We start from the raw sequence: 14,663 nt of genomic DNA, 5'->3' as shown, positions 1-14,663 counted from the left end.
TTGAAGTGAGATTTTTTTTTTTGGGCGACTGTACATTCCAAGCTAAACATACAACTAGCGATTATATATTAGCATTGTTGTAATCCCGCTTGAAGGCTTCTTTTTTTTTGCCCCTTGTCCTCATTAAAGTGACTTCTGCAAGCAACAACATGACAGACCAACATTAGTTGGATGTTAGACACTATAAATCGCATTAGGTTGCCTTGGCTTACTTGTTCATATTAAACACAGAGGAGTAAATGCAGATTGACTCTTTTCATGGTTTGTTGCTTAACAACCCATCAACAACACCAAAGTCTAATCACTCATCACCAGTCATAAAAGAGTTCCCTGAATTGACAGGGATTTTTTCCCTCTCTCCCTATATTTCCTCTGCGCTGAGTGCAGATTTAGGATGTAAGCAAATAGATCTTCTTCTTCTACTTATGAATTCTGGCTTTCATTCGGAAATCGTTGCGAGCAGTACGTCTTGCACAAGCCCTTTGCGGATTTGTGGTATTGCAGGCTTTACCATGTCCCCTTTATGGACACCAAGATGGGATTCATTTGTGGATTAGCCTTTTGTCACTCATGTTGAAACCATTTTATTTATTTATTTACTTTTTTACATGTTTGATGGCGTAATGGCAATGGTAGGTCAAATCTGGGTTGAAGGACAGTGTCACAAGAAGGACAAAAAGTTGTGCTGTCCAAAAGTGCCGTGTTCGGTTTTTATTGAAAAACGGGAGACAATACTTTGGCAATACTTTGCTAATTCTGCATAGTTTTTGTTTGTTTTTTTATTTAAAAAACATGTATGTTTTACATGTGTAAATTGTGTTGGAAGCATTAAAAGAAGGGGATAATTGATAAATGTAATTTAACAGCCGGTTAAGTCTAAATGGAAGTATCGTTGAATGTTGATGGGTCTGCGTCTCAACTTAGAAATGTCCTTTTGGGCAAAATATAGGCGTTGACACCAGTTCAGGATTAATTAATTAATAGGGTGTTCTCGGTGGTTGTGAATGTAAAGTTGATTTTTAAGTTATATGAGTAATTTCTTTAGCATTGCTCAAAGAAACCAGACTGAAATTATGCTGTGTAATTTCCAGTAAGCCTGATGTTTAGGATAAAATTGGCACAACAGCAAAATTTACTTGCTAACGAGGTGTGTGCTCTTTAACAAAATGATTTGTCGTAGGGTTTGACTCTCAAATATCACACAGATAGGCCGTAATTTGTAAACACATCATCCCCTGCTTCTTCTGTGCCTCTTCATGTGAACTCTCTTCTGTATGGATGGGGTATCTGCATTATGCCTGGAGCACAGGATTTGTTTGGCAGTGTGCAAATTCGGCCGTTATCCTTCCACGCGATCGTTTCCTTTCTCGCTTATCTCTCCTGGCCCCTCCAAAGTCACCGTACTTTCACACTCACTGACAGCGATCAGTATAGCTTTCAGACGCTTGTCTGGCTGAGTCTGCCAAGAAGCGAAGGCCCTCCCAGGTCCCCTCACTGTCCTCAGGGCTTGTGTGATTGAGTGACTGGAGTGAGTGGGGGCCAAAGATAATAGGGGGAAAATATAAAGACATGGGGTGATGATATGATAGCACCCCCACGCTCCTCCTCCACCCTCCTCCCTCTCTTTACTCCCCTTTCCACCTCCCCTTCACTTTTCTTTTCCTTTCTGTTCTTCTTTCTGTCCTACCCCCGGTTCTCGTGCACCGAGCCTGTCCCACGCAGTAGTGTAAACCAGAAGTGACATGTGACACCCACTCCCCAGTGATGTGCTGACAAGCGGGTACTAGAATAGGTGACAATGTTTTCTTTTTTTGCCAGACTGGCTTAAGTATGGTGAAGGGATTCATGAAGTATTTATGAAATATATTATGAATCATTGGGTCTGTGTTTTTCCTCTGTATTTTAGGCAGTGGCATTTGCTTTTAATAAGTAAGGCTCAGAGACGCCAAGGCTGGGGAAAGGAGTAAATGGAGGGAAAACTCTGTATATTTCATCTTTAGTGGTGTTTCTTTAGAGTAAAACTTCTATGTTTACACATGTTTTAACCCTTGCTCACAGCCCCTTCACAGAAACATGCACACACATGCACACACACAATTAACTTGGTTTCTTCCTCTCATCCTAAGTGTTTCTAATGAGGGAGTGTGCCAGAAAGAAAGGGAAACCGTTTTTGCTCTCAGCGACCAACAATTTTGCCTTTTCTCGGGTGTTTTTGAAGCCTGCAGTGGAATCTGGCTGTGGCCTTGATCAGAATTACATTGTGGAAGATGAATTAAGGTTTTTTTTTTTTTTTTCAATTATCCCAGAGGTTGGCCAGCATTAGAGCATCAGCTTACTCCTGCAGTGAGACTAAACTCTTTAGTTTTGTTCCCCTCATCACCATAGAGCACTTGTTTGTTCTCCGTTAAGCTTTTTTTTTTTCTTCTTTTTTTGTATGTTTTTGTCTTGGTATTTTTATTCTGAAATTATTCATTTCACAAAAGACATTTGCAAACAATCAAATAGCTCATTAAATTAATGTTATTTTGTGGATATTCTAGCACTTTTTTGTTTAAAAAATAAATAAAGCATCATTTTTCTTTGTGTTAATGTTGAATATAAGACAATTTCCTTTAAATTGGCTTACGAGGTGCAAGAAAGTCTTGTCTGTACCAATCAGTTGACTGCTTTTTAAAAATTTTCTGCACCGTTGTTGTGAATTCCAGCACAGAACCTGCACACTCCCAGGAAACTCGTAAGTGTATTGGGAAGTTCAGGAGGGCACATGTTGGAAGGGCTTTGGAAGGGGGCCTTACTGGCCTCATCAGCATTTGAATGTGTTCTGGCTAGTGAAATAACAAAGTATACATAAATATATAGAGATAATGATCTGGCTAAGTCTCTATGTGTGCTGCTGTATTCTTATGCTAATAATCCAGCTATTCAATGCCAACAATGGTCACATTACAAGAAAAGGCAAAGCACTGAAGGAGATAGTCTTCTGTGTACGTGTCCACCGAGGGACGCGCACATGCTCACCAGGCCCAACTTCTCTCCCTTTGTGTCTAGGTTTTTTTTTTTTTCCTCTTTTTTTTTTATTTTATTACATTTTTCAATTTTAGATAACACTCCAAGAATAGACATCAAACAAAAATGAATCATAAATCGAGGTCAGGAGTGAGCCTCTTTCCAAAGCAGAGAAAGGGTTAAAAGTGAAGGTATCTTTAAAAAAGATGGGAAGACTGATAGGAGAGGAGCTCTTCTCAGCAGAGGGTTCAGTGAACTATATGTAGGTGCCCACAGGCTAATGGGCCGGTTGGTCCCTGGCTTGCCAGGTATCCTGTATGCACATTTCCACCCCCCCACCCCCCCGAAACAAAACACACGCACACACACATAGATAGATAGACTCTCCCTCCTCGTCATCCTCCAGCACTCACCTCTCCAACCCCTCCCACCTTCACTCTGTGAAAATACCTCCTCCACTTTCCTCTAATCTCACCTTTTTCTCTGGTGCTGACCTGGGGAGGCTCTCTTTATTCCCCACTGCACGCCAGAAGCCAGCGTTGTGATCGGAGCCCGGGCCCCTGCGCTGGTTCCCCTCTCCTCTCCTCTATCCTTGCCCTGGCTGCCCGCCTCCCCGACGGCTCTGCTCTATTGATTTACTCCTCCAACCAATGCTGTCTGTCTCTGTTTTGCACCACCAGCACCTAGGTCCCTCATCTCTATAACCCTCCCTCTTTCCTCATTTTCTTTGCTGTCTTCTTTTTTGTCTTTTCATACTTTCTTTCCATCTTTCTTTCTGTCCCCTCCTACACAACCACGGGCTATGGAAGGAAGAAACTAATGGAACAAGAGCGAAGGAGTGAAAGAGACACGGAAAGACTGGTAGTGTGGGAGGGGAAATGGGGCCTTTGATTTTTCATTAGAAGCACCTTCATATTTTAATATTGGGTTTAATCGGGCCCGCGTGCCTTAAAGAAATAACCACTGAGAGATGATCCCTCGGCCTTCAAAAGCTATATGGCGTTTCTTCAATCAAAGCCCTTCTTGAATTTGCTCTTTTGTTTGGAGTTCACTTTCAACACCCCTCCTTCCACCGCCTTCTCTTGCTGTCTCCTGGCCTATCACTTTGTGGTTACAGTCGTTAGGCTTATTGACTGATCTCAGCAGTACTTAGCAATAGAAATGACTTTGACAGGGAACCCCCCTTCCATTCACACAGGTGCAAGAATGAAATAGCATGGTATCAGAGTGGTGTAAACCACTACTGGCAAATGATAAAACCTTGGTTGCTTGTGGGCTAATTGATTGATAGATTTTAAAAAAAGCAAACTAATAAAGAGAAGTTTTATCACAGTTGTGTCAGACAGTGTCAGGTTTTTATTAAGGGACATGATCTTTTTGAAGCTGATCCACTCTGTCTGCCTAAAATAAGTCTCCTCACCTCACACCTGCTCAGATATGTCGCTGGCTCATTTATTGCCTTGCCGTTGTTGATCATTCACCTCTATTTGTGTTTTTTTTGACAATTGTTTCTCTGAGACTCCTTGAGGTATTTCATCGAGGTGGAACACAATGCAGTGTGCGTCGAAGCCACCAAAGCACCAACCTGTGAGCTAATGAGAGGCCCCATGCTGTTATCTAAGGCTCCGGCTTCTCTACCACTGCTGCACTTCTATCAGGGGAGAGAACACACACCGGGCTACCGTTCACATATGTTGCACGCGTACGTTCTCTAAAGGAGGTTTACCGGGGATGCAAAAGCTCACAGAAGCCTCCATCTTACATACAGTAGCCCCCATGTATCCTTCTGCACTCACACAAGCGCACAACAGACAGAAGTAAAGGATTCGATGGCACCAAAGACCGCAATAAAACAAAGGCGCAAATGACACCCTCCTGCGACAGTCCCAACTGTAGCTGCTTCTCTTTGTCTGATAATATATCAGATGTATTAAAAAGGAGCACTTAATTGAACAACCTCTCCCAGTTTGTTTGTGTTAAAGGAGAGTAGAAGATGCTAGACAACAATTTGTGTGTGTGTGTGTGTGTGTGTGTGTGTGTGTGTGTGTGTGTGTTTCGCTTTGTGCTTTGCTGTGCATGTCTGTGTGTGTGTGTGTGTGTGTGTGTGTGTGTGTGTGTGTGTGTGTGTGTGTGTGCGCGCGTGCGCGCGTGTTAAACCCCTGCCGAGCAGAGATGCATTATTTAAGATGCTGTTGTGATACTTGTGCCTGCTTAAAGGTCTCAGCTTCCTTTTAACGCCATGCCGCATCAGCCCACCTCTGCCCCCACTTGTGGGGGGAACCAGAGTGGGGCCTGCTGGCGCTGGTCCACACATCACCTGGGAAAATATCACAGCAGGGGAGGAGAGGAAGTGAAATAGATAACCTTTGAGTTTAGCACACATTTTTGTGAACACACATTTTACTGCTCCACTTCATTGTCACTTCTGTGCTGACTTTAGAAATATTTTTTTACTTATTTATTTATTTTTACAGGATGTTCATTTTAGATCATTTTATACTCACCTTAATTTTATTTGGATTTTCACATTTTGTGCATCCCTAGAGCAATCGGGAGAGGAAAATGAAAGGACTGGATGTCAGTTTGAGGCAATCACATGGCGTTAGACATGAGAGTTATTAAGTCTAACTTGCCCAGTTGCTCACCTGCTGGTGAAAAACCTTGTAATGGAGCCTAGTACTATAAATTGAATGTGGTTAATTACTCTTCATGCTATGCCACCAGCCGTGTGTGCAGGGTGAAAAGGAAAAGCTTGGGAAAGTAGAGGGAAAAAGCGTCTGCAGAGGAACTTCAGGGCCCCTCATTACACTCTGCCCCTGGGTATTTTTACGCCTTTTATTTCCCATCTAATGAACTGTTTACATTTTTTTTTTTCTGCTTTCTAGGCGCCACAATTATTCGACTTGTCCTTGTGTCACTCGTTGCACCAGGCAAAAAGCAAGGAGGAGAGTTGGAGGGCATTGAAATGTGTATATGGATCTCAGTTTGTTTCATTTGAATTTTTCTGAGAAAGTTTTGTTTAATATTACAGAGACCTTAATTGGAGACTGATTTGAATTTATTTTGAAAGGTCATATTATTATTATTATTATTATTATTATTATTATTATTATTATTATTATTATTATTTTATTGTTTTATTATTTTTTTTACAATTAATAACGTGTTTTTCTGTGAGTGGTTTATGAAGGAATTAAGAGTCGTCATGTTTATTTAACAAAAGTATACCATCGCATGCTCATAGACTATAAAGGAATTGTACACAAATAAGATATCCATGTATTGGTTATAATTGAATTAATATCATTTGCTGCTCAGAGGATTATGCTGAACTGATTAGCATATCTGATATGAATTGTTATGCGTGCATATGTAATTATGTTTTGATGAGTAAAGAAGAATACTTTTTTTTTTTTTTTTTCTGCTATCCATGTCAACAGAGGTAAAACGTGTGTTTTTGACAGGACACCAGCACCTCCATCGCCTCATTTGACGGGATGCGTGGAGTTTTTAAAGGCAGGCCACTTTGCATAAAGTTAAGATGTACCTTTTGTACTTTTCTTGTGTGCTTCCGGGAATAGAAGCAAATTCTCACCCAAGATAAAAAAAAAGTGACAAAAGACAGACCTTTCAAAAGGATTTAAAAAAAGCTCTTTCCCCCCCCCTTTTCTGAGCAATAAGGTATCTTCTGAAAGCACGTATTCTTTTTTAGATTACAAAGCCTGATTAGTTGGTTTTGTCTTAAGATGCGGAGCTCTGTCTCCACGTACTGTAAATAGATTGAGTTAGTTTTAGAGCTTTTTTTTTATTATTATTATTATTAATGGAAAATAAGGTTTTTACAATAGACCAGATATCTCCTTTCTGACCTCGAGACTGTGCCTGTTGTCACTAAACACCCAAACTCATAATCAAAATCTGTTACTGTATTAAGCAGTCAGTATTGCACCTGCTTATATTTTACATCAAATGGGAAGGCAGTAGTCACTTAGGAATCTGTTGTTTTCCAGAGGGGGAATCCAAAAGCTGGAGTGTGTACTGTAGGTACAGGGAAAATAGCAGCAACACTTTCATTTCAATGACATTTTCCATTCTTTATACTTTCTTTGTTATCTACTCTGTTCTCATTGCAGAAACCCTTCATACATTCATCCGTAACAAACAGCTATTTAGAAATACCAAAAAAGCCCTGCATATGGTTTGAAGGCGACGTAAGCCTCAACATTCAAATCAATGCTTCTCCCAGGCTTCCTCGTCTCAATTACTGGTGAAGTCGTCTTTCCCCCTAAGTTGCACTGAAGCTCTTTAAGATGAAACTCGACTTAAATGGAATATGTGGGTGTTTTTCCTGGCAAAAAAAAAAAGTGCGCGTGTGCCTGGTGTACAAGTGTACATGCTGTCGTTATATTGTCTTTATTGTCTTTCTGATTTTAACAAATCTGGAATTCCTTTTTCTTGTGCTTACACTTGCACTAACTGCAGCACAGTGACCATTCAGTTACCCTGGTGTAGAAGGTTTACAATGCTTTACAATGCTGGAATGGATGGGTTTTCTTTTTTTTTTTTTTTAAAGGTGACAAAATATGGTTTAAATTATGTTTCAAATACATAAACATATGCATTAGGCATTTAAATAAAGGATGACAAGCTTCAGATGACAGAAAATAAATCAGAAACGATCTCATTAATTATGCTTATGCTCTCATGACCATTTAAATAGCGCATGTTTCGCCAGTTTATCTTGAACTGGCTGTTCCAGTTCATTCAGCATTAGAGCAATTAAGGTAAAAGTTAAATAATACTCAAAAACCAACTTTAACAGCATCTTTTGACAGAGTGCTCCTTTATACCGGTGTGTGTCTGTGTTATTTCAGACTGTGCTGCCAGTCTTTTTCTTCAGTAGGCGTTTAGTGGTTAGGTTAGGTCCCCGTGGTTGGCTATTGTTTGGGTGCGCTCTTTATGGGTTTTGTGGTCTGGATTGTCTATCTAGTCAGTAATTACTCCAGAGAACTGTGGCCCTCACCATCACGATAATAACAAATCACATCAGCGAGGAGTTTCCACTCAGTGCTCCAGATTATGAGGAGAGACAAATAAATAAAATCAACCGGCTCAGTTTTGATTGGTTCCAAAGCTATTTCAATCAAGCAGCTTGATGTCATCACTCCTGACGTTCGAATTGGCATTTTCAAGTTTGGTTTGTGCTTTTTGTCATGGTAGGCACCATTAAAGTGCTTAGTGCTATAGCTTCTTTAAACTTTTACTGTTAAGAAAGAGAGGAGGAAAGGATAGTGCCTTTGAGGGGGGAAAACATGTCCCCACCAGGTAATTGGTGTTCCTTTGCTTATTCCCCGACTTTTGTTTTATTTACTTAGTCAATTACAATATAAATATAGAAAAATTGAAAGAATTTGTGCTGAGGAAAAGTGATATTTTCATTCCTCTGCTGGTGTTTGTCTTTGATTTTGCCCACCTCCTGCAGCCCACCTAGAAACCCTGTCAAGGCGGTGACAGAAAGCGAAGGAGGCTTAGTAAACACTTTCTGTGTCTGCTGCTGGTGTGTATTTAGTTTAGAGGGCATGCCAAGAGGCTGTTTTTCCATGGGTCGGGTGTCTGTAAACAAGCAGTACAACGGCAGCCCACTCTTCCACAATCGGAGGTGGCACACTCTGAAGTGTGTATGAAATGTGTGTGTCTGAGTGTGTCTTTTTGGGTGTTTTTTTTCTTGGGTGGGGGGGACATGGATTCCCTCTTATTCTAGCCTATCTGGAGACAGAGAAAGAGAGAGCGTGAGAGAGAGTTTGTGTGTGTGCGTGTGTGTGAGGGAGAGAGGCAACCCCAAATCCGATGGGCCGCCAATGGGTGATGAATTATTCCCTGTCTGAGTCACAGCATTGGTGTTATCACAGAGCCTGCCACTGCACTGGGATGACAGCAGTGACAGCCCCTAGAAAAGATTTAGCGCTGACAAGTGATACTTCCTCATAATACATCTCCCTGGCCCTCTACCCTGTCCCTGGTTCCTCAGCCTCTCCCTGCACACAGGATGGGCTTTTTTTTATCCTTCAACTTGTATTTGTTTAAGTGGGCAAGGTGTATATGTGTGTGTGGTTGGGGCTCTTTGCCACCACCGCTGTGGCATAAGTGCATGAGGTAAAGTCGATCACCTTGGAAGGAGGCATAGGCACAAACCCCGAACACTGCTTTGTTGCTGGTACATGTGCTGTAAGGGCAAACACACACATATACACACCCTCCATGTTTGATTCGGTTTGTCACCGAGTTCCATTAGGGGGCTCTCGTGTTTAAGGAATGCCTGTTGTGTTTTTGCATCAACAACAGTACTAAGCCATATTTCCCCACTTGTTTTCTCTTTTTGCTCTCCTCTTTTTCTTCCTTCTTCTTTTTGTCCTTCTTCTTCTTCCTCCTCCTCTTCCTCCTCCTGCAGAAAAGGTCACGCATTGCCTACAGTGATGAGGTGCGCAACGAGCTCCTGGGGGATGATGCCAGTTCTTCGGAGAGCCAGGTAAGGTGTTAATCAGGGGCCCAAATGAGACCAGTGTGGGTGGCTGACTGGCCCCCAGGGTGGGAAGGTGGGCCCCATCGTAGCAGCCATCGAGAGCTGAAACCACACCATTGTCACTAAGCCATGCGGAAGTAACACTGTTTAATGCAAAGCTGGGCTAGCAGTGAGCGGGCTCGGGGCATGGAACCGGTGTCTGGACACAGCCAGATTGTGACCAACGCACACAAACACAAGCAGTGCACCTAAACACAAATACACACTTAAACACAGATTTCAATCCAAAACCCCAGCCTCCCTGCTCCAACCGTCCCACAGCTGTTCTCCAGCCGGGTACGGACTTAGGATCATAATAGATCCTCATGATCAAGACACACACAAAGACATACACACCCACACAAAAATGAACACACAGCCGCTAAATCTTACTCTCTTGTCTTTTTGTGAACTCCAGTGGTGAACAATGCGTTCCCTTGCTGATGACTGAAAGAAATTGAAAAAGTACTCAATAAAAGTTATTTAGTCACTAAATAATTTGATCTAGTATATCATGTCAAGCTTCAAACAGAAATCTTTTTTTTTTTTAATGGCCCTTTTAATTGTTTTATCTGTTAGCTATCAGTGTATTCACAATTGTTTGGGTTTGTTTTTTTGTTTTTTTTATGTGCTATCAGTCCAGCCTGTTGAATCTGGGGATGTAAACAACATGAGCACATAAGCAATTTTCCTTTAACGTCAGCAATATTTACAAAAGATTTTTTTACACCAGTTTTGAGGGGGGTTTGTATTAAGAAGACATTGCAGTTTTAATTTGCTAAAAATATACCACACTCTTTAAACTTAATTTTAAATAAATTGTTTCCAGTCAAACAGTAATACATCAGCAGCACTGCTCACAGCTGTACTCAGCCACTCTCAACTATGACAAAATGTCTTTTGACTAATTATATATTGCCTTTAGAGTCAGCTGTCTTCTTGCAGAGGTTACTGTGTCTTAACGCGTACACACACACACACACACACACACACACACACACACACACACACACACACACACACACACACGCAAATAAATGCTTTCCACATACTAAAAAGAAGAAAGATGAATACATATGTGCACATTTAGTTTCACAGCGCTATGCGAGTATATTTAGATGATTCACACCCAGGCAAAGCTAAATAAAGTTGTCTGGTTTTTTTTCCTCGTTTTTTTGAACATTTCCCTATTACCATTTCAATGATGACCCATGAACCGCGCATCTTAGAAACATATGTATCACGAGCCTAGATATGTAATTGATATGCATATTCTTGGCAAATTAGCGAGACACAAAAGTGGCTCCGACATTTTATGCAGAAGTTAGAAGGAGATTTGCTGTCAGAAATGCCACATTTGAGACTCTGATGGGTCCTATCAAAATCTTGTCAAGGAAAAGCTGAAAATCCAGATCCCATTTCATTTCAAATCTTATTTCCCCTTCATTAAAAATGTATCTGAAATATTTAAAACGAATATTTGTAAATCTGAAATGTATAAATCTGAGAGGAAAATAATAAAGAAAAAGTTTAGGATTAATATTGTGGCATAGTACTATAAATTTACATTATAGGATTTTGAAAGCTGATGTTGGAATTTAATTAATAAAAATATTCTTGCTTTTATATTATTTAATATAATTGTATTTCCAAGTTAAGATAAAATATGTGGCTTTAATCCATGCATGTACAAATAACAGTAGCAAAGCGTGACATTTAAATACATGAACAAATCCAGCCATTATTTTTCGATCCTATTTAATAATAACATAATCATATATATATTAAAAATCACAAATCCACATATATAAAATAAAATTTAGATTATTTATTAATTTTAAATTAAGAGGAAGACATTTTTAACTTGGGGAATTTAGGTCAAACATGATGCCCTTAAAAAATGAGCCAAAATATGTGATTTATTACTCTTCTTTCATTGTATATTCACAAAATGTATTTGTTGAATAGACTTCTGGGACTTAGAATGTTAAATTTTTTATTTAAAAAACTCTTTAATGAATGGTGATAATGTCTGTTCAACTTTAAAAATTCAAAACTAATCTAAAACTGTCACATACACACACCTACAAACGCGCGCACACGCACACACCCATACAAAGCCGAAGAAAGAGTTCATCTCGGGGGCAAAAGCAAAGTAAATAGATGATGTACATTTATCCTTTTTCTTCCAGGTGCCGTATTTGCCTCATTTTCATTTAAAAACTTGTGGAGATAATACTTGTCTTGGTCTTGCTGTGAGTGGAGTACTCGCAACTTCAGGGTTTTTTTTTTATCTAACGAGACGGCGGTGATAGGAGAGGGGAAAAGATGGTGGGGGCCGGGGCAAGTCGGTCAATTTAATTCCTGATGATCTGAAAGAGGTCAGGATCATTTCATATAGCCCTGGCTGAGCAGATCATTACCAGTCACAAATCTGTTGGTTACATGGCAAGGATTTATAGCTAAGTAAATAGGGAACCGTCATAAGTTCTGAAAATGGCGTGTTGGCCCTGCGATAATGGCTAAAGGACGATTTAATAGAGTTCGGCATTTATTCGTTATCTGTATGTGGACAGAGACTGAATTGGCACTATCACTCATTTTTTTAATAATGTGGTAGGCTACCATTGCACATTTTTTTTTCCCTTTCTGTTTCCTCTGCATGCAACACACGCGCACACACACACACACACACACACACACACACACACACACACACACACACACACACACACACACACTGTCAGCACACACAGACGCCACACACAAAGCAACAAATGCGCACACATTTTTCACACACGAACACTATACGGAATAGTTTCGATTTCAGTCACAGCAGAAGGCTTGGCCACAAGAGATTGTGCTGGTTTGAGCCGGCATGGACCAGATTTTACAGCCTACAAAGGAAGCAGATTACCACTTGTATCGAATTCCGTATTGGATAAAAAAAAAAAAAATCTTTTGTTTGAAAAAAAAAAATTGCTGATTATCATAACAGAAAAATTGCAGCAGTGCAATTTTGAATACTGGCTGGCATCACAAAAACACAAGGAGCTACGCTCATGCAGGAGTAATTATACCATTTACAATATTCTGTATTTACTGCTGTATATCTCTCGAGCAACACGAGCATCACTGGCCAGAATAAAGAATGGATGCCAAAGAAAAAATAAAGCTAAACAGGAAGAAACGAGAAAAACAGCTCACCATGCCCATCATATAGTTTTAACAAATCCTCCACAAGGACTTGCAATCAGTCAGGCAGCACAAATGAGCTAGAACAAGTTTTGTTTGGTATCCATTGACTGATGGCAGAGCTGTGGTGAGGGATCGCAGGATCTGATGGGGTTTTTTTCAAGCCCCAAATAACCACATTCACAGTGTCGTTTTAAACTTTGGCCTCTTCAATAATGCATTCTTAGCGGGAGTTGTTGCTTAAGTTAGAAAAGAGTGTTTCCTCACTAAGGTGCGCCTTGTTACTGCCGACATTTTCAAGGGTAAGAGCTCTTTATAAAAACATGGAGGTATACTTGTTTACCTCCCACATTACAGATATTGACAATATATTTTTTTTATTTGCACTACTCACTGAAATGTCACAGACATATACTTATGATAAGCAAAAATGATGCAAGAACTATTTTTGACATGCAAGATTATAATGTGTGAGTTTCTTTATTTTTCAGTCAGTTTTTGTCGAGCACAGACTCATCCTGAATTCATTATTTATGACAAATTTCTTTGACTGTGTTTACTAGTTTTGTTATAAATACAGGAGAGGGAAATTTAGGGAGTGCAGTATTGTTTGTTGTTGTTGTTTTGAATTTTGGTATAAGATAAATGTTAAGTCATAGTTTTAATTTAAATAGATTTTCCTCCTATATTGTTCACAATGATCCCAAATAAATAGTTTGAGTAATTGTGGCCCTAAGTCTCCTTTTTCAGCTACTACCTTTGTAATAGTGACCAATTAAATATTAGATTAAATTAATTAAAATCACTTTAAAAGGCTAACACATCAAAAATGCGTCCTTCCTCTTTCTCTTCCAAATGTGCTGCATTCCTACGTGAAGCCTTCCTCCTCTGCAACCCTAACTTAAGGACAGGCCAGGGAACCAACCTTTTAATTGTGATTGGGCATAATTAATGGCAAATGGGATTACTGCCCTCCCTTACATGTCTGTTTCATTATCAGAGATGCAAGAATTTCCAGGACAGGGAATAGGAATAGCATTTCTTATTTACTTCACTTTAAATTTGTTATTCTCTTTCATGAAAAATGTATAGCTATGCTAAGATTCATTTTTCATGATCTATGGTTGTCCTCATAATAAGCAGTACTGTATGTATACACAATTGTAGCCTTACATGGCTTTCCATGCATACGCTGAACAATCTGCACCTTTAATGCGATTGATAACAGACATTAAATATTGACAGCTTACCAGCATTAATAAACAGCGATGCAAAATAATGTGCCTCAGCATTTTTATAACTCTGTTCCAAAAGGCACACAGTTTCCTTTTTTTTTGTTCGTTTTGCAGAGAATTGCACAGTGACAGATGAGAAAATTTCGCTCAACATTTAATCTTACTATAAATGTGCAAACCAGATTTTACTCATTCTTTCTTTTCTCTTGCTATATCAATTTCTGTAATGTGACTTCCTTGATAATCTCGGTTGATTCTGCGAGTCGAACGATCCATTCCCTGTGCTTGTTTAATGTGACAGCAGCAGGACTTGATCTTTGTTTGTTCAAAAAAAGTCAGCCCAAGCGGCGTGTTTAGCTCCGTTTAATGTGTTTGTCTTGTGATTTCCAAATGCTAAACATGCAAACAGATAAATCGTCAAGGTTAATTCTCTATCCAGCCATATGACTGTTTCTGCTTTTTTTTAATCTATCTTTCACTTTCTCCATCCTTCTTTTCTTCTCCTTTTTGCTCTCACGATGCAGTTGGTAAAGTTGCGTGAAGAGGTAAGTGCTTTTCTGATCTAAGAATTTAAGTTCTGCTTTCCGTATGAAACTACCTATTTTGCCTCCTTTCTTTGTTAGAAAATTAGAACCACTCATTTGGACACTTTCTGGATGTCTGATTGA

General features: G+C 39.7%; 1 protein-coding gene across 4 annotated transcripts in view; it reads left to right on the top strand.

Annotated features, from left to right (window-relative positions):
- The window catches only part of vti1a (vesicle transport through interaction with t-SNAREs 1A), a 114,416-nt gene that overhangs the window by 14,292 nt on the left and 85,461 nt on the right, over positions 1 to 14,663 (top strand). For 2 of the 4 annotated variants that reach the window (XM_080872876.1, XM_080872878.1), the window contains exons 4-5: positions 9,455 to 9,532; positions 14,520 to 14,540. In XM_080872876.1, the coding sequence (XP_080729002.1) occupies positions 9,455 to 9,532; positions 14,520 to 14,540 (99 nt within the window). The remainder of the gene's footprint in view (positions 1 to 9,454; positions 9,533 to 14,519; positions 14,541 to 14,663) is intronic. The other 2 variants (XM_080872877.1, XM_080872879.1) reach the window with 1 other exon arrangement.

The sequence above is a fragment of the Rhamphochromis sp. 'chilingali' genome (genome assembly GCF_963969265.1).
Source record: "Rhamphochromis sp. 'chilingali' genome assembly, chromosome: 22".
Taxonomy (NCBI): Eukaryota; Metazoa; Chordata; class Actinopteri; order Cichliformes; family Cichlidae; genus Rhamphochromis; species Rhamphochromis sp. 'chilingali'.
Note: the sequence above shows the minus strand (reverse complement) of the source record. Positions and strands in the feature narration are given on the sequence as shown.